This window comes from Brienomyrus brachyistius, chromosome 21, assembly GCF_023856365.1.
Source record: "Brienomyrus brachyistius isolate T26 chromosome 21, BBRACH_0.4, whole genome shotgun sequence".
Lineage (NCBI taxonomy): Eukaryota > Metazoa > Chordata > Actinopteri > Osteoglossiformes > Mormyridae > Brienomyrus > Brienomyrus brachyistius.
In genome coordinates, this window is record NC_064553.1 from 19,429,120 (window position 1) to 19,448,292 (window position 19,173).

Sequence of the window (19,173 nt, forward strand, 5' to 3'; positions counted from 1 at the left end):
TGGCTTGCCATTCACAAAATCTCCTTTACACCTTACAAAATCTGTTGCAATTTGTGTGCTTCCTGGGATTTGAATCCATGACCAATGCATTATTAGCGCAATGTTCTACTTATTGAGCTACAGGAGCTATCTTTGAATATGCTAATAGTGCATCAGTTTTTGAAAAATAAAGCATTTTGATTTACTTAAATATGCTTTTTGATCATTTTTTAATGGTCTTCATTTTCCTGCAGGTGACACATGTAACACGTATTCGTATGGTGTCCGCGCTGTGATCCAATGTCTGCCAGCCTGGATCCGCTTTGTACAATGCCTGCGGCGTTACCGTGACACCAAACGGGCTTTCCCCCACCTTGTCAATGCGGGAAAATACTCCACCACCTTCTTTGTGGTGACTTTTGCCGCACTCTACCAAACCCACAAAGGTAAGAATGAAATGCAGCATGAAGATCCAGGCCAGCGTGCCAATGAGGACTGACCTGATCTTGAAGCACCTCATTATTTTAGTGTATGACTGTTAGGAAATAATAATAAATTATTAGCACACTATTTGATATATGTATATATTTTGTTTTTTCCCCTCTGCTAAGCCTGTTTAATAACTTTAATAAGTTACTAAACTTTAATAAGTGCAGTTTCCTGCCGTCTGGTCAGATTGTTGTATTCCCTGAACTTTAAGACCTGTCTGCCGCTTAAGACACTTTGGTATGTAAGACGATAACATGTGACAGATCCTTTTCAAACTTTGCAAAGGCATTGTGTGGGTGAGGAACTAAAACTGATTACATTTTGAGACGGATCACCCCAAAATTGAAGCATCACTGCATAGTGTTAACAAAAAAAGATAGTTTTACCACTTTATCTAGTTAAGATGATAAATCAAAAACATTAAGATAAAGCGTTTGAGTTAACTAATGGATACATACAAAGAGGTAGAATGCAATAAAAAAATCTATAAACGTAAGTAAAATATACTTTACAGGATTTTCTTAAAGTAAAAAAGATTCACAATATCTATTAGCACGGTAAAAACTTTTGCTCTACACTTCTAAAAATCCTTCCATCCAACTCATTTCTTTACAAACTGTACATGACTATGGGTCCTTTTTAGACATAAAAGGGGTCATACCAAAACTATCAACATAGGGGTCTTGATTTACACATTATTGCTAATTGAAACAGATATTGTTATAACTTAAATTAAATATTCTATATTAAATGTACAAAAATAAGACAAATATAAAATTATTGAATATTGCATAAGTGTCATATGAACTGAAAATATTATCTATGATTCTAACATTCTGCCCCCTAATTGTAAATGCAGGATACATAACAATATCAAATATACAAACAGAGCCATATCCATATCACAAATAATAAATACCGTATAAATGAACTTGTTAGCTCTTTCAAAGTCCTGTCTTGTCCAAAGTCTTTTCTTGACTCAGTTTGCTTCCTGTAAAATACAAAGTTTGTTAGTAGGTCTGTTTAGCATGCTAGACTTGGATTGCACTTGAACCTGTGGTATAGTTCCTCTTGAATCAGGGAAGGATGCCATTTAGGGGATGCCATTTATGTTACTCTTGTAGCAATGGCAAGGGTTCTTGGGTCTATCTTTGCTGATTCAAGTTGTCCATTCTGTTGGCCATCAAATCAGCCATTCTGATTACTCCATTTTGCAGAATAGCCTTAATTTACTTCTTTACTTGGGAACCTTTACTTTGCAGTTAGACCAGCTCACCTGGATACATCTCCCTTTGACTATAACCTGCAAGCACCAATTCTGAATTCTCCAGTTCCTGTAAAGATAAAGGTCTCCTATCCACTGATTGTCTGTTTCATTTTTAATTCCTGTACATTTTTATTCTGTTTCGATGCCTCTGATTCTGTCTGAGCAACAACTGCTTCACATTCCTTTCTCTTAACACCAAGAAAGTGGAGCATGTCTTTCATGTGCAATCACTGCAGCAGCCGTAAAACCAGCCAAGAGCAAGCCCAGAGGATCATAGACAAAGTATTCTCTCTTGTAGTAGGTCTTTATAGGACATTTGCTCTAAAACTGAAGGTATCTGATTGTGTAGCACTGGACCCCTAAGATACTTTCTGTTGGCATTGTCTATGTTCAAGCCTAAGTCCTTCACCTCTGTGGCTCTCTCATTGGCTATAATGGATGTGAGAACTTCTGCTGTTTGTTGACCGACTTTGTCAAGTGAAATCTACCCATTAAGCATAAGGATCTCAGAGACTGAAAGCAGTACTGCTTGCTCTTCCAGGTAGAAATTTCTCTGAAATGTTTTTGCAGCCTCAGCCGTTGCTTCATCTCTTCCACTTTCTATTGTCTATCTCAAGGCAAAACAAAAACAGCTTGGGGAGGAAGTAGCTCCATAGATGCGTTCAGTCATTCTGTATTCCACTTCCTTCAAGCCTCCATTAAGCCACTAGAGGAAACACAGGAAGTCAGAGTCCCTGGCTCGTACCATAACTTGCTAAAACATTACTTTTACCAGCCATCATCATAGCAGGCTTGTAAACCTGGTCAGTACTCCCACCAAGCTGTTTGGAAGATCTTGGTCCTGGATTAACTGATTGTTCAGTGAAACTCCCTGATATGTTGCAGTGCAGTCAAAGACAACTCTGATGTGGGATGTACCATACCTCTCCATCCTTGCCTTTAAGACTTCCCATAGGCACCCTTACTGCTTAGCTCTTTGCTATAAAGTCCTGCATGAAAGCCTTGTAGTCCATCTAGAACTCTGGATTTATAAGGAGTTTCTTTTTGAGATTGATGGCTCGCTGCTCTGCTACACTGCGATTGTTGGGTATCTTTATTGGCTGATACAATATCCATCAATGAGCTGAACAGACTGTTTCACAGATGCATGAACTTCCGATGCTCCTGTGACAGCTCTGTTTTATCTTCACAGCTGTGCTCTGAGAAGTCAGAATTAAAATGCTGAGTTCACAACTCTTCAGTGCTTGGTACAGATATGCTGTTTGTGGTGAAACTTTGCAATCCTTTCCCGGTGTACTGAAGTTCATTCTCTCTCCTGATGAGACCATTTACTATCCATCCAATAGCTAATCTGACCACATTTGGACCATCACATTGGTTGTTGATAACTTGCCGTGGTTCTGTTGCCTTGTGAGCACTGGCACCTATCAGCAGGCCGATCTCTACCTTCATACATGGAAGGTGTACCTGTTCAAGGTAAGTCCATTTCTGCAGATCTCTCTGCTGTGGAATATTCTGCTGCTTGGCAAAAATTTCTGCCTGTGTAAATGTTGAAGGCAGGTTGGTGTAATTTTCCTCTCCAAGTCCACTGACTTCTAGGACTGACAGGATATAACTATACAGAGGCCTTTCCTGAACCACAGTACAGAGCAAAATCTCCATCTTGCTACCTCTAAGGTTTAGCATTCTCATGGCTTTCTGAAAATGTTGAATAAAAATGTTGAACTACCTAAAGGTAAATGTTTCCACTGTCTGTGTATCTCTGTTAGACTTACACCTTACAGGAACAATGGACAAAACACAATCTCTGATTCTGCCACTATTATTTGCATGTCTCCTGTCCTATTAATCCTACAGCATTGGTGGTCTGATTCTTAGATGGATTGCTGATACATTTTCTTTCTCATGCATGTGCAAAATGCTTGGATGTTTGACATGTGAGGTATATTCATTCAATCTTCTCATGCAATCCTTACTTAAGTGACCATGTGTAAGACAACCAAAGCAGAGACCTTTATATTTCAAAAATTCTGTCTTATTCTTGTGCATCTGCTTCTTGATGTTCTCACAGTATTCAAGCATGTGCTGCTTTTCACAGAACGCACATGCCTCCTAAGATGCAAAGATTCAGTCTTGCCACTTTTGTTTGACTGCAAATCTGTCTATTTTCTGGGACAATACTTGAAACAATACTGCCTTTTGCAGTTCTTTTTTTTGCAGACTAGGTAGAAACACCCTCTTCCTTTTCACTGGCAGGTGTGCTGGCTTCCTGAAGGTTGCCAAGCAAAGAGTCTGCCGCAACCTTAACTTGTCGCTCTGTATAATTAACTAGGTCTGCAAACCTTGCCCTTGTTCCTTGTCTCCTGCATTTCAAATGCCACAGGTCTCCACATTTTCTTTCAACTTTTAAGGCAGTTTGGAAGGTATGGCATTCATATTTGTGGGGTTGTCTATTTCCTCTATGTAGTGGACATCCAGTGTGGTGTTTTGGCAACCAATGAAGAAGTGCATAAACATTCAAGCCCTTAGCATCTTCTGGCTTTATCTGTGGCCACATCATAACCCTCTCAATATAAACTGATGCTATTTTCAACTCACCACTGTAATGTTGATGGAGTAGTAGTCTGGCTTCTCTGGAACCCACGTTTTTGGATGGCAGCCTGTGATTGATGTGACATGTGATCCGGCGCATTGTCATGAAGAAGCTGCACACCTGCTGTAAGTTTTCTTTGTCTTTTTGCCTTGATTAAGTCCCAAAAAGTGATCATTGTGTTCTCATAACTCTCTCCAGTTATGGTTGTCTTATGTGGCATGAACTCCAGAAGCAAAAGTCCTTCAATATCCCAGAAGACAGCTGCCATGACTTTGCCTGCAGATGTTTCTGCCTTGAACCTTTTTGGGGTGGGGGATGACTTGTGCTTCCACTTCATTGACTCCATTTTGGACTCATCTCTGTGATAGACCCAAGTCTCATCTCCAGTCACCAAACGATGAAAATAATTCACTTGGTCTTCATGGGACATCTCCAAGTTCTCCTGAGAGCACTGAAGCCTTGTGGCCTTCAGACATGGCATCAGCATTCTTGGAGCCCATCTTGCAATGACCTTTGACATGCCCAACGTTTCATGAATTATTTTCCAAACTGTACCTGCTGAGATGCCCATTCCATCAGCTATTCGGGGAACCTTAAGTCATCTGTCTAACAAAATTAAATCCTCAACTTTCACGCACATTTCTGTGGAAGATGTTTCCACTGGCCGTCCAGTGTGAGGGTCATCTTCAATGGACTCTCTACCCCACTGAAACTGCTTGCTCCAAAATTTTACTTGGTAGGATGATGGGGCAGACTCACCATAAACTGCAATCATGAGTTCACATATCTCCTTTGGCTTTTTCTCTTCTTTTGTGAGAAACTTTATCACTGATCATTGCTCCAAATCTAGCATTTTCTTACTTAATTCGTATGAGGACTCTTTGGACATCCTGTCTCTTGAAATGTTAGACTGCCACTGAGCCACAACTGTGCATGAGTAACCGTAAGACATGTGACAACATGCCCAGACTTGTTTCAACATGCTTGCTCCTTTCTTTCATACCCAGGTAGATAAATTATTGAACGCCCCTCGTACTTTGCACATGCACACAACATGTTGAATTTATATTTTTCTTAATGGTAATATAAATTATTATTCTGACATTCCCTGCATACGTACCACAGCAGTGAAGTTTGTGTCCATTTCTCTTTATTTTACAAATTGAGAGCCTGCTCACCAGATTGCCAACTTTGGTCAGCTGACTGGTGTGAGATTTTCAATTCGAGACAAGTCTACACTCACATGCACACCCATTTACATGTATGTAACAGGTTATTTACCTTGTAAATAGTCTGTAGGTTTTGCAAAGTACCCCAACCCTCGTCAGAAGCATCCATGCTAGTAAAGTGAACACTAGTGAATCGATGTTATGCAGTGTGCCCAGAGCTGCGCATACGCAAATTTGGAGTGCAGCAGGCGTTCTTCCACTGAGGTGTACAATGACATCAAATGTATCATAAACATTCAAGTGGTCATGTCCATTAGTACACATGCGGAGAAATATGAACCAGCCTTAAAGTCTCATGTGTTAACAGCTTCTTACCAGAGTTTGTGACTCTCCACTGGTGTCCTGCTCCAGAAAGAAGAGCTTGTCTTTGTCATTCTGTATTTTGCTGTCAATAGCATTATAAAAAGGTTTCAGAGACTTGTGTGTAAGCGGATGTTCAGTAAACGCACTAATGTCTCTTTTGGATAAGAGACACGTTATGTCAGTTATTTTGTTTTGATGGTGCATAACTTGATAGATACTGTCACCTTCAGTTCCTGGATCGCTGTCTGTTATCATGTGGGGGTCTAGCTGTGTGCATCTGATGACAAAAGCATGTAGGATACACAGGTCCCATGTTTCTAACTGTAGTGTCAGTTATTTGATAATCATGCTTGCAGTGAGGCAGTTTTAGATTTAGATTTGCCAAATATCTCTAAAAACAGAAGTCTGACAACCATTGATAGTACACTTTATAATATGAAAAATTTTAAGTTTTCAATAAGATAATGAAATTATTGCACATTACAATATTTTTATTCTATGCCTCCTTCTGGCAATTTTTTTAATTAAAAATCTAAATCCAGTAACCTCAGGTTCCATGTGAACATTTTAGCTCTCCATTCTAGGATACTGTGCAACCTCACAACCTAAACTTACCATGGTTTATAACCAGGAAGCTATAAGTTTCTATTAAAATCAGTCATCATACTTTCATCTCATTTGGGTAATGATACTGCATGCGTTAACGCTATCAATTAAATAATAATGTGTTATGTAAGGTATAATTGACGACGGGCCGCGAAGCGGAGTGGCCTTTACACCTCGGGTGTGCATTATTTTTCTAATAATTCAACGGTCCGGAGTCAATTATTCCGCTTATACTACGGTTGCCACACCTCAAGACATCGATCAGATGATATATTTCAAGGGATTCGTCCGGTTTTTCTACTTAAATCACTATTGTGAGTAGGATTATTTCTTCCGCATCTGGCAGATGAAATTTAACGTCGATAAATGTAAGGTACTCCATCTAGGGAGCAGAAATATAAAGTACAGGTATTTCATGGGTGTCACTGAAATAAAGGTAGCTGATCATGAGAAAGACCTTGGTGTGTATGTTGATGCTTCCATGTCCCATTCTCGCCAGTGTGGGGAAGCAATAAAAAAGGCCAATAGGATGTTGGGGTATATCTCCAGGTGTGTGGAGTTTAAGTCAAGGGAGGTAATGCTAAGATTATACAATTCCTTGGTGAGACCTCACCTAGAATATTGTGTGCAGGTTTGGTCACCATATCTTAAAAAGGACATTGTGGCCTTAGAAAAGGTGCAGCGTAGGGCCACAAAAATGATTCCTGGTCTTAGAGGAATGTCATACGAGGAACGGTTACTTGAGCTAAATCTGTTCAGTCTCAAGCAAAGGAGATTGAGGGGGGACATGATCCAGGTATATAAGATTCTAACAGGTTTGGATGCTGTTCAACCAAATAGTTACTTCAGCATTAGTTTAAATACACGAACTCGTGGCCATAGGTGGAAATTAGCGGGAGAACATTTCAAGCTGGATTTAAGGAAGCACTTCTTTACGCAGCGTGTAGTCAGAGTATGGAATAGCCTTCCTGATAATGTAGTGCAAGCTGAATCCTTGGGTTCCTTTAAATCAGAGCTAGATAAGATTTTAACGACTCTGAGCTATTAGTTTAGTTCTCCCCAAGCGAGCTTGACGGGCCGAATGGCCTCCTCTCGTTTGTATAGTTCTTATGTTCTTATGTTCTTATCTCATCCAACGACTCTTTTGCTAGTTCCAAAACGTCATTGTAAAGCTGGCAATGGAGGCTTGAGCCGTTGATATCAGACTAATGCAGTTAATAATGAAGTTATTAGAAAGAGAGCGAGAGAGACAGAGACACAGAGAAAGAGAAACAGAGAGAGAGAGAGAGAGCTTGTATGAATTAGGCTACCTCTGTGTGTCCCTCAAGTGTTCTGAAGCACCGTCTCTCAACTGTAAGTCTGCTTTAAGATGCAGCACTGTTCTTACCTCGCTAGTGAGAAATGTCATGTGTAGCCTTTAAGTTGGTTCACTAGGCTAACTAATACTGCTGCAGCACAGTTGTTGAAAGTTTCATATTCACCGTAAATATTAAAATTTACTTTCGGAAAATCGTCTGTCATGTTGTTTTTGTTAGTCCTGTGTGCTGTATAGGTACTGTATGCTATTTTCCGTTATTACAGTTAACTATGTGAAGTGATATGGAACTGTAATGCGGTCAAGAGAGCTGCCTGGAACTACGTTCGCCGTGCGTTTCCCTGAAAATAATTGCACACCTCATAACGTTCGTCAGCCAATCAGATTCAAGCATTCAACGGTCCCGTAGTATAAGTTTTTATAATTAAAGCAATATGTTAACACAATAAATTTACCAGCCCTAATTTTAAGTGTGTGTGTGTGTGTGTGTTTCTGTGGGTTTGCATAGGTCACATTAGAGGAATGGTCCCCAAAGTGTAGTAAAACCTGAAATTTACATACTTTTGGGGACATCTTTTGAGGTCCCCATTTGGATAACCTCAGTTATATAGAAACTGTGAATGCAATCAATAAAGTTAAAATGCCAAAAGTCTTGTATTTGGGTTATGGTTAAGGTTAGGGATGGGTAGAGGTTAAGGGTGTCGTGATTGGGATTAGGGTTTTTCCCATAGAAATGAATGGAAGGCGGGGCGGCATGCTGGTGCAGTGGTTAACACTGTTACCTCACACCTCTAGGTCCCAGGTTCAAGTCTCCACCTGGGTCACATGTGTGCGGAGTTTGCATGTTCTCCCCATGTCGTCGTGGGGTTTCCTCCGGGTACTCCAGTTTCCCCCCACAGTCCAAAGACATGCTGAGGCTAATTGGAGTTGCTAAATTGCCCGTAGGTGTGCATGTGTGAGTGAATGGTGTGTGAGTGTGCTCTGCGATGGGCTGGCCCCCCATCCTGGGTTGTTCCCTGCTTCGTGCCCATTGCTTCTGGGATAGGCTCCGGACCCCCTGCGACCCAGTAGGATAAGTAGTTTGGAAAATGGATGGATGGAAAAGACCATATATGCCATTACTGTATCTCTTACAGTTCTCAACCTTATGTCATATACGATTCTGGTCATATTGCAAACGAGAAATACAAAGGATATAAACATTTAAACATATATAAAAAAAAAAGTATTATAAATGAGGTTTTCAAACATGGACATACACAATATGCACAAAGGAATAGAAGTAACCACCTAACTGTTGGGGAAAGATTCTGCAGTGTAAGGTGCAATAAATGAATAATATAATCATACTGTCAGACCAACATGTCACAACCAGAACTTGGAGCATTCAGGTAAAATCACAATTTATTAACTTTCAAATTTCTAGGTTATCCATCCAGTACTTCTGGAAATTGTCTAAGTTGGTGAGTGTGTGAGGAGTACAGATTAGATGGGCGGACCAAAAGCAGCACTGTCCAGGGAATACAGTGCTGTTGTTTCTAGTCTTACAATGTTACTTTTACTTGCATTTAAGTACAGCAAAGTTAGACAGCTTGAAGATCCTTTGGAGCTCGCTCTGTGGTTTTTGTCTAATAGCACTTACCTGAGGCGTGCATGTGTGAGGCTGGTTCATGAAGGTTAGGAGCAGGTTCTGTCTAGGTCATGCCTTGTCCATTTAAGTGAGTATGCTGAGGTCTTTCAATGTTGATAATAGTAGCATCAGTTGAATTTCCATTTCTGTAGAAAAACGCACAACACCTCAACCTATACTATAATTTCAGTTACAATGATTGTTATGCCTTTTGATCGGTTGAATTATTTAAACATTTATTCATCTCTGTCTCAGTCAATCAGCACACGGACACCGATGTGTTCTTCTACCTGCTGATCGTCTTCTCGGCGATCAACTCCTGTTACACCCTGGTTTGGGACCTGAAGATGGACTGGGGGCTGTTTGATCGCAGCGCCGGTGAAAACACATTCCTGAGGGAGGAGATTGTCTACCCACAGAAAGTAAGAGGATAGCACAGCAGAAGAATTTCTTTATACTGGTGCAACACAGCTTGTAGTTTTACACAGTCTGATAGTTATCAGCAGTGTCAGGGTACAGGGTACAGGGGGCTGAGTGGGGGCCTCGCCATGTGACTCAAAGTTAGCAGTTGAAATCCCAGGGTCGGCAGAGTTACAATGGGACAAAGACTGAAACTGCTTTCTCAGTTGTGTGTCAATTTGGATAAAAGTGTAAGTAAATAAATGAAGTTTGATAGCAAACAGTCATTAGCAGGTCTACTGTGACATATTTCTAGGCCTTAAAACTCTCATCACAGTCCATTTTACATCTTTACCAAAAAACACCATAAGTTTTATTTTTAAATGGTGTTTTCTAATGTTTTTCTGTGTTGTTCTCTCTCTTCTCTCTACTGCTGTGGATGTGCGTAGGCCTACTACTACTGTGCCATAGTGGAAGATGTCATTCTCCGTTTTGCCTGGACCATTCAGATTTCCCTCACCACTTTGAACATTTTTCCATCCGCTTCTGACATCTTATCCACTGTACTGGCGCCACTGGAGGTTTTCAGGTATGATGGACACATGTAGCAGCCAAATTTGTTTAGATACTGCATTACTTTTAATAATCATAATAATAATGCATTTAATTTAAATTTAACATTTCAAGAACCCAAGGCACCTTACAGTGAGTACAAGTAGACTGGAATAGTCTGGAAAAAATGAACAGGTAGACTGATTCATCAGAGTAGAGTGTGAAGTAACACCTTGACAGTGCAAACATTGTGCTTCCGCTTATTTCTCTTCCTCCAGTGTCTTTATTTCTTATTTTCCATCACAACTTTGCTCTTCTGTGCCCAAAAGGCGCTTTGTGTGGAACTTCTTCCGGTTAGAGAACGAGCATCTTAACAACTGTGGTGAGTTCCGTGCCGTGCGAGACATCTCAGTAGCGCCTCTAAATGCTGACGACCAGACCCTGCTGGAGCAGATGATGGACCAAGAGGATGGTGTGCGTAACCGGCAAGGGAAGAAGAGCTGGAAACGTAGCTACAGTGTGTCACTACGACGTCCCCGCCTGGCTTCTCAGTAAGACCTTCTGATATGTACTATTATTTTATATATATATTACATGTGCATTTCTTCTATTTCCTACTAGCTAATTAATCTGGGCTTATTGGTTAGGATACTGACCTCTTAACAGAATGTTAGCATTTCAGTTATGGGATCCATTAATGTTCAGTACTTGAAAACAACCTTTGTTGTGTGTGAGAAAAAAGTTTGTGTTTTAATATAATGAGTTTACCCTAACCACCCTGTAAAATTAAAATTCTTGTCCGCAGAAACCCATACATATATACACCTTAGCTAACTGTCGTTTTACCATCTACACACAATTGTTTACACATATATTGTGTGAAGCTTTTTTCAGCAAAAGTTACAAAACACTGAGGTAAAGTTTGTTAAACTTCAAGCAAGCAACGTGATTCACTATTCACATGAAAACACAAATGAAGCATCAAAATGCCAATGGTTTCCCCAAGTTGACATCACTCGTGAGCTGCGTGACACATAGAGATGTGCATATCCATTTATTTTTTAAAGGAAACATCCACAAGCCTTCCATACACTGTGTGATGATACTGAGTGGCTACCTTTTCCTTCACTTGGTATTCCACTGTAGCTTGCAACACTAGGTTATATGGGTTGCAGCGTTACACCCGATTTTTGACCCAGACGGGCCCAAAAAGAAGGCGTGGCCAGGGAAACCCAGACATATGGTAACCCTAGACCTGCCAATTAACTGTCAGTACTGTTAAGTCAGTACTCCAGTAAGAGTGTTGAACTCAGTCCCATTGAAATGTCATGGTATGATTTGTAGCGGGCTGCTCAGTGAGACATCCCAAAAATATACCTGAACAAACAGAGTTTGGTATGGCAGTTAGTTGGGGTTATGGCACTAGTTAGTGAATATTAGGTTTCGCATACTTTTCACATACTTTTTCTACAATAACAATAATACCAATAAATGCTTATCAAATAAAGACATTGTATAAGTCAAAGCACAATGTTTGCACTGGCAGAGTGTACTTTACACTGTCTGTTTATTTTCTCTTATTTATTACTGTTTATTAAATCATACATGCAGAAATTCAGATAATTACAAAGGTCTGACAAACTTTTTCTCAATGGTGTACAACTTGAAACAACAGTATGATTATTCTTATGAAATTCTTAAACCCATTCAGAATTTTCAAAATTCACCATGTCAATTGGTTACGGCCAGAAATATCAAATTGAATGATTTTCATTTCTTTGGAAATCTGATTTCTGTCTAAAATTTTATAACCCGTAGTTCTGCCCATTTTATACAGCCTAGCACTGAATCAGCAAAGTTTATGCACTATTTAAACCTGAAATGCATTTATGCTTCCTGATCCTATCTTACGGTATTAGAGGTAGCTGGGATGTGAAAAGCTGCCTTTGGCGTGTTTTGTTATGAATTGAAGCTGAAGTAATTGTCTTTTCCCACAGGTCAAAGGTGCGGGACATCAAGGTGTTAATAGAGGACACTGATGATGAGGCATGTGCCTGAACTCCGCAGCAGCTGCTCTGCCCAACGCCAGTGGCCGCATCCTTTAATCACCCTTCTGATCAGTCTGTCACAGAGCTGCCTCTGCACCTTCACATAAACCCTCACATGTGTCCATAATCTACACATGACAAACTACATGATCGACCTACTGATATTTCTATTCAATGATCCACACATGCAAGACACAGAGATACCTAATAGATGCACTCCAGGGATTTTACTTTTCTTTGTTTATTTTTAAAAGATACCATTTTTGGTTTATATATATTTTTTCTTTTTATTTTCCTTTGCCAACTGTTTTGTAGGTGCATAAATTTAAAAAAATGACTGCGGATATTTCTGTATATATCAGGATCAAACAAAAATGAGAAATATTGATAATCACAAACGATACTATGAAGGAGAACAAAACTGGACAATTACTAGAGAATCAGCCAGTCCACCTTGCTTTTATGGTTGTTTGTGTTTGTATTAAGTTGGGTATACAGCCCTGTCTATGTACACATACACAGAATATGTGAATGAGTTATTTTTGCATTGTACTTAAGTTTTTCCACTATTTATGAAAAAAATATGGCTTGAATGTATGTGCAATGATGTTAAAATGTTCAAGGACTTCTGCCATGAAAAGCAGGTGTTTGAAACCCTTTCGTCACCTCATGGTTATCCCACTATAACAGCACCTTGGTCCCCTACTCATACAAACCCTAGTCACAAAGAACAGAGTAGCTATGGAAACCAAAGAATTTTCAAGGCCAAATATCATTCCAGCAAAACTGATAGGTACTCTTACCTCTTTTTTTTAATAATGGGAAATAAAAGTCTCTGTGTAGTTGGAAATGTTCTTGAAAAAAATGGTCTGTTTAAGTCAGGATCAGTCAGGATTTGTGGTGTAACATTACCCACATAATAAGCTAATGGGAGAGGTGTGATACGCCCTGATCATTTCTATTATTTTAAATTACATGCATGATTTTAATTGGACATAATCTGTAGTCTTAAAACAGGTTAAATGCTTGGTTTGGTATAATCATGTAGTGCTTGCTGTTCCATTTCTGTAAGTTACTGCTAGTGACAGTCCTGTCTGTCCCCTAAGGTCTTTCTCTCTCACTTCACACCCTGGCATTGCTCCCTGTTAAATACAGCATGCTATTGTTAGAATTGGGATTTTTCTGCAATTTTAGGTACAAGGACCAAGCATTTTTCTAAACACATTTGCCAATTTTTTTCAGCATCCAGTGTGATCTGGAAACCTCATCCTTTGAAGGTTTTCTTTCCACTTTAGCTCCTTCGTTTAGCATGTTAACTATTTTTTCTGATGATAACATAGCAGTGTGGTATATCTATGTAGTAGTGAATTTGCCCATGGAATAGGAAGTGTGTGCACACACACACACACACAGACTGGACGTTTGTGTATTTGACATGGAACGAATTATAGGAATAATTGTGCAAGTTCAGTCAGTAATGTTCAGTGTTGAGGAGGTCCCTCTCTTTTGATTTTGTGTTTAACAGAAATTAAAACTGTCATAATATTAATGACAGTAACATGGGATACTAACACTCCTGTTTGATATGTGGTCTTTCCCTAAGATGCCGGAAGTGTTTTAAACACCTATGGGGAGAATGTTTGACCAAAGGTGTTCCTGTTCACATCATAAGTCACAGCTGTCAGAGGTTGGACCACCCATTTTCATAAGCCCTTTCTATGCCACCGGTTGTTTTGTGTTCCTGCATTAGGAAATGGGGGAGGAAAACTACTATGATAAAAATAAACATTTCTATGAGTAAACTGTGGTTTCTGTAGTTCTGGAGGCCACACACCTTGTTTTTGAGCACTGCTGGCAGTAAACGGGTATTTCTTTACATTTTCAATGTAACAGGTTTTGTGTTTTCATCCTCGGCATCTAGGTGTTTGATGTTTTAGTGGTGAATATGTCTGTGATTAGCATGCATGCAAAGCTACATACACAATGCTGGAGTAGACTTAATTGTGTTACATGGTCCTTGTCATTTAAACAATGAATGATTGATAATGTGCCTTCATTCACTGCACATGAAAAAGGCACAAACCAAAAATGGCAGGTACATTTGACACCATATGTATGACAGTAGAGAGATATGAGATTTGTCATTAAGTAAACCGAAGACATATTGAGTACAGTAAGCCCTAGTACATCATGCATGCTACAATGCAGCATTCTTGAAATGTGATTTCTGTCCTTCAGTTTTCAGAACACAGTTTTCAGGCCCATTATGTCTGAATCTGACGTTTCTGGCATCTATACATTTCTGTGGAGTGGACTGTGTTTCTTTTTAGCATAGTCCCAAAAGCTGTACTACATCTAGACATTAGCAGTTAGCATTAGCCATTAGCATCTTAATTCAGTGCAAGTACAATATTTATTGATTTAGTTGCCTCATGTTAACTGATTTCATTTGATTTATAATACTCAGAACTGACCCATATCTTCAGAATTGGCCTTGACAGGGGAGGGAAAATGCAGAAATGATCTTTTTCCCTGGAAATTGAGTTGCATCACAAATTAATGTTTGTTTTTAAATATGTAGTTTTGTATAAAAAATATATATATATATTCACACGTTTAATGTTTCAGCAATGAAGTTCCAATGAGGTCTTGTTGGAATGGAGCAGTGTAATAGAAATGTGGATCTCCACGATGTACCTGAAATCACCTGGCCCAATGACAGCTTAATACATATTTGTTCAGTCTCTTTTGTAATTGAACACTGACCTTCTGCATCTTAATCCTTTCTGCTCCGTCCCTATTTGTCACCACCTCCCTGTATACTGAAGCTGAAGGTGAATCATTCCATTTAGAAATTTCTGTTTCCTGCATGCTGTTACTAGAATCATAGAATTAAGTTTATAATGCCTATATAATCTCTGTAGTGTCCTGGACCCTGGATCTATGGAAGAAGACAATCGCTTCAGTTGAATAACCTCCTTTAAATGTGAACTTCTTTAAGTTTTCACACTGATTGGTTACTGATTGGTTAGCCACCTGATTTTTTTCATCTAACCCTAAATCATGCATGCTCTTACACATCTAAGCACATTTTCTTTGTCTGGGAAATTATATAAAAAAATAACTCTTGCTTTTCCAGGGTCAATTTCAATATCCTTTCAGTCTCCGTCTTGCACTCACATTGTTTTTGCAATACCATGAACACAGGGTCTGTGTTGTTCCTGATCGTTACTAAACTTTCTCTTAACAATACAACGGGAAGCCTTGAGTGAATCCACACTGCCGGTGCTGTCACCCGACATCACAGCTCACTCAAACTGTGTGTCAAGGTATTACAGGAATTTTTCTTCTGGAAGAAAATTGCTATACCTCAGGAGGCTTAACTAGCTTTGTCGCCAAAGGCCAGTTTGCCGCGAGATATATTTCTCTTGTGGCTCTTGACTTTGTTTCTTTTTGAGGTGGTATTTATTTTACATTTTTCCTAAATAAACAATTGGGTGTCAACCCCCCCCCCCAATCCTGCACTGCTTCAAGCACCTTGACCTCACCTGTGCTCCCAATAAAGTTTTCCTCTTTTTTTGTATTTGCCAATTGTCACTTTTGTGCTTCAGATATTTTAATTATGTGAATACATAATTAAATCACAGGCCTGTTCATAGTAAGTTGTGTTAAATATTGACTATAAACTTTTCAATCAAACTATTTCTGTGTTGGGCATTTTTTCTTTATAATTCTCCACTTCCTATTAAGCTAATTTTGTGATATAATTTTGAGAACAAGACAAGACTAATGAAGTTGGACAGGTTAACAGAGAATGTGTTTTATTTTCCTCTGCATGGCTTGTGTACCATACATTATGAACACACATCACATTTTCCTTACTATACTGTATGTGGCTCTTTAAAGTGGTGTCATTTTTCAGAAGAAATTTCCAATGCGCTGTAAAAAATAAAATTTTGTATCTTGAGAGGCAAATTTCTGGTGTGTTAAAGTGTCAGATACCAGATTCAGTGGAACTTGGGTGGAGGGGACATTTTTTCAGGGGCAGTTATTTTAATTCTCGTGAATCCATGATTTCGTTCTGTGTCAGCCTGTGTGATGTTTCAGTGCTGTAGTCTTCTAATCGTCTTAATTACCATGTTGAGTAAGGAACGTACGCTCTATACCTTTTAAATCTCTAAATTCTGTGTCATAAGACCAAGGAATGATTGGTTCTAAATTCTGCTTTTTGTATCTTAGCTTGTACAGTGTTGTTCAATGTGTTGTTCTGTACTATGATGATTTATCAGTTGGTCTGTTTTGTATTCTTTGTAAGGTTTTCAGTGGCTCTGTCATAGTTGATTTTTATAAATCATGATTTATAAAGGGATAGCCCTGAGTCTTACTTTTATTTTTTATCATTTTCTTGTTTACAGTGGATACAGAAAGTATTTGGAACCTTTCACATTTTTCAAATTTTATGTTGCAGCCTTGTGCCAAAATTGTTTAAAATCATTTTTGTCATCAATCTACACTCAATACTCCATAATAAAGCAAAAACAGTATTTTAGAAACCTGCAAATTTCTTAAATAAAAAAAGAAACATCACAATGAATTATGTATTCAGACCCTCTACTAAGTACTTAGTATGAGCATCTTTGGTGGCAATTACAGCCTTGAGTATTCTTGGGTATGATGCGACAAGCTTTGCGGACGTAGATTTGGAGATTTTCTGCCATTTTCTGCTTCTCAAGCTCTGCTATTTTGGATGGAGACTCTCAATGGACAACCAGTATCAAGTCTCTCCATAGATGTTCAGCTGAGTTCAAGTCCAGCTTCTGGCTGAGCCACACTAGAACATTCATGGAGATGTCGTTCAGCACTCCTGCATTGACTTTGCTATGTGCTTACGGTCATTGTCCTGGGGCCTGGTGCAGAGACGGATTATGGGTTGTGTGGGCCCCTGGGCAAAACGTTCGTGAGGCCCCCCCCCCCCCCTCAAAAAAAAAAAAAAAAAAACGCCAGCATTGTCTGGGATGGCTAGTTGCTATGTCATCATGCCACTTGTGGGTCCAAACTAGTGCGGCGTACGCGTACCATGTTGTAAAAACAGAATGATGTTGACAAAACTATCTTTGCCGTTTTTTACCTCGGAAAAAGTGAAAAGAAGGTGGCTTAAGTTGATACAGTAAATTGGATCTCAAATTATAATCAGTACAGCCTAATGCCATTACCTCACGTTAATGTTAGCACCAGGTTACCCATCTCTGTTTATAGAGACAGGTAGCAACGTAGCACAACCAGATCGTACCATAACAAACATTATTTGTTTGAATTATCCAGAATGTGCTAGTTCGAAATAGAAATGGAAATGTCTATAAAAGTGAACCAAAATGCCATATACCTGTTATAATCTGCAATTGTTGCTTTGCAGCTTTCCCAAAGAAGACAATTACATCCTCGAAGCTAGGGGGCAGTCATATCATGCGCAGGGTCAGGAACAAATAAATTCAAGGACACCAACAGAATGAAATGGTAAAGTAAGCGAAATCACAAATACTACCCACCCGTGTCATATTTAATAAACCAATAACTTAGATAAACAGCAGGTTTACACGTGGGTTGTCAGAATGTTGTGGAGAAGTGCGCTCATGTAGTTGAGAGGTGGCCGGGCGTTAGCTTGCCAGATGCAAGTTGACATGTATAAATCTGACGATGGTATAAGGTGCAACGAATAGACCCAACAAGAAATATGATGCGGTCAAAATAATATGTGCTGTGAATTTCTTGCCAACTAGAGCCACGGCGGGCAGATGATAAATGGAACCTATTGTCCTACCTTAAAACTTCGTAGCTGCAGTTAATGTTGTCGTTAGCTGTGTGATCCTTTTGTCTTCTTCCCGGCTCATGGAAGTCTTTATCAGTTTAAATTTACGATTGTAGATCTACTTTTATTACATTACTTTTCGTTCTTTTACTTTATGCCATATAGATTTAGGAGGGCAAGCATACTATAATACAGATTGAAACAAAAAAAAACACGTTGCGCCACGATAAGAAAAACATATCCATGATTTCAACTTGGGAATGCCCACTAGAAACGTCTACCGCACGCCCATATAATTCTTTTATTTTCTTCATTTAAATTGCTTCATTTTCTGTCAAATCCGTGTACATTTGCTATTACTGACCAATTGGGCTGAAATTAACGATACCCTTGTTTAAAAGCGTGGCTTTTCTTCCCTTAGCAACCGTTGGCATGGGTAAACAAAATCAACTAAGCGATATGATCTAGCTTATTTTGCTGATAAAATCGGCAATGTATTTGGTACAATAACGTGGATTAAAATAGCATTAAAACAATGTATTGCATGCAGAACTTCCTAGAGTAGAATAACACCCTAAAATCTTTGATCCGAATATTAGCAACATTCCATAACCTGTGCGAAGCAGCCACAGACTGTGTATTGGCAGCAGCCGGTGGGCTGGGCTCTACACTGGCAGACACTGCACTGGGGCCCCCTGAAAGCACCGACCCCCCCCCACCACCACAACCACCACAATTCAAGGGCCCTTGGCAGCCAAACGCCCTCCCTATAGGGTCAGGGGCCCTTGTAGGCAGAGGATCAAAGAATGTAGGCCCTCTAAAATAGACAAACGAAAATACATTATTGATAAGCGCTGCTAATTGTTTTGGGCTAGGGGCCCCACGGGCCCCCTGCACCCCAAGGGCCCCTGGGCAGCGGCCCCGCTGGCCCGGTCCGTAATCCGTCCCTGGCCTGGC

The 19,173-nt window shown here is 39.6% G+C and overlaps 1 protein-coding gene across 1 annotated transcript in view; it reads left to right on the top strand.

Annotated features, from left to right (window-relative positions):
- The window catches only part of LOC125717163 (xenotropic and polytropic retrovirus receptor 1 homolog), a 72,317-nt gene extending 56,205 nt beyond the window's left edge, over positions 1 to 16,112 (top strand). The window contains exons 11-15 of the mRNA XM_048990150.1: positions 234 to 425; positions 9,667 to 9,833; positions 10,260 to 10,399; positions 10,692 to 10,913; positions 12,360 to 16,112. Of these exons, the coding sequence (XP_048846107.1) occupies positions 234 to 425; positions 9,667 to 9,833; positions 10,260 to 10,399; positions 10,692 to 10,913; positions 12,360 to 12,420 (782 nt within the window). The 3' untranslated portion in view covers positions 12,421 to 16,112. The remainder of the gene's footprint in view (positions 1 to 233; positions 426 to 9,666; positions 9,834 to 10,259; positions 10,400 to 10,691; positions 10,914 to 12,359) is intronic.
- Positions 16,113 to 19,173: the final 3,061 nt, after the last annotated feature.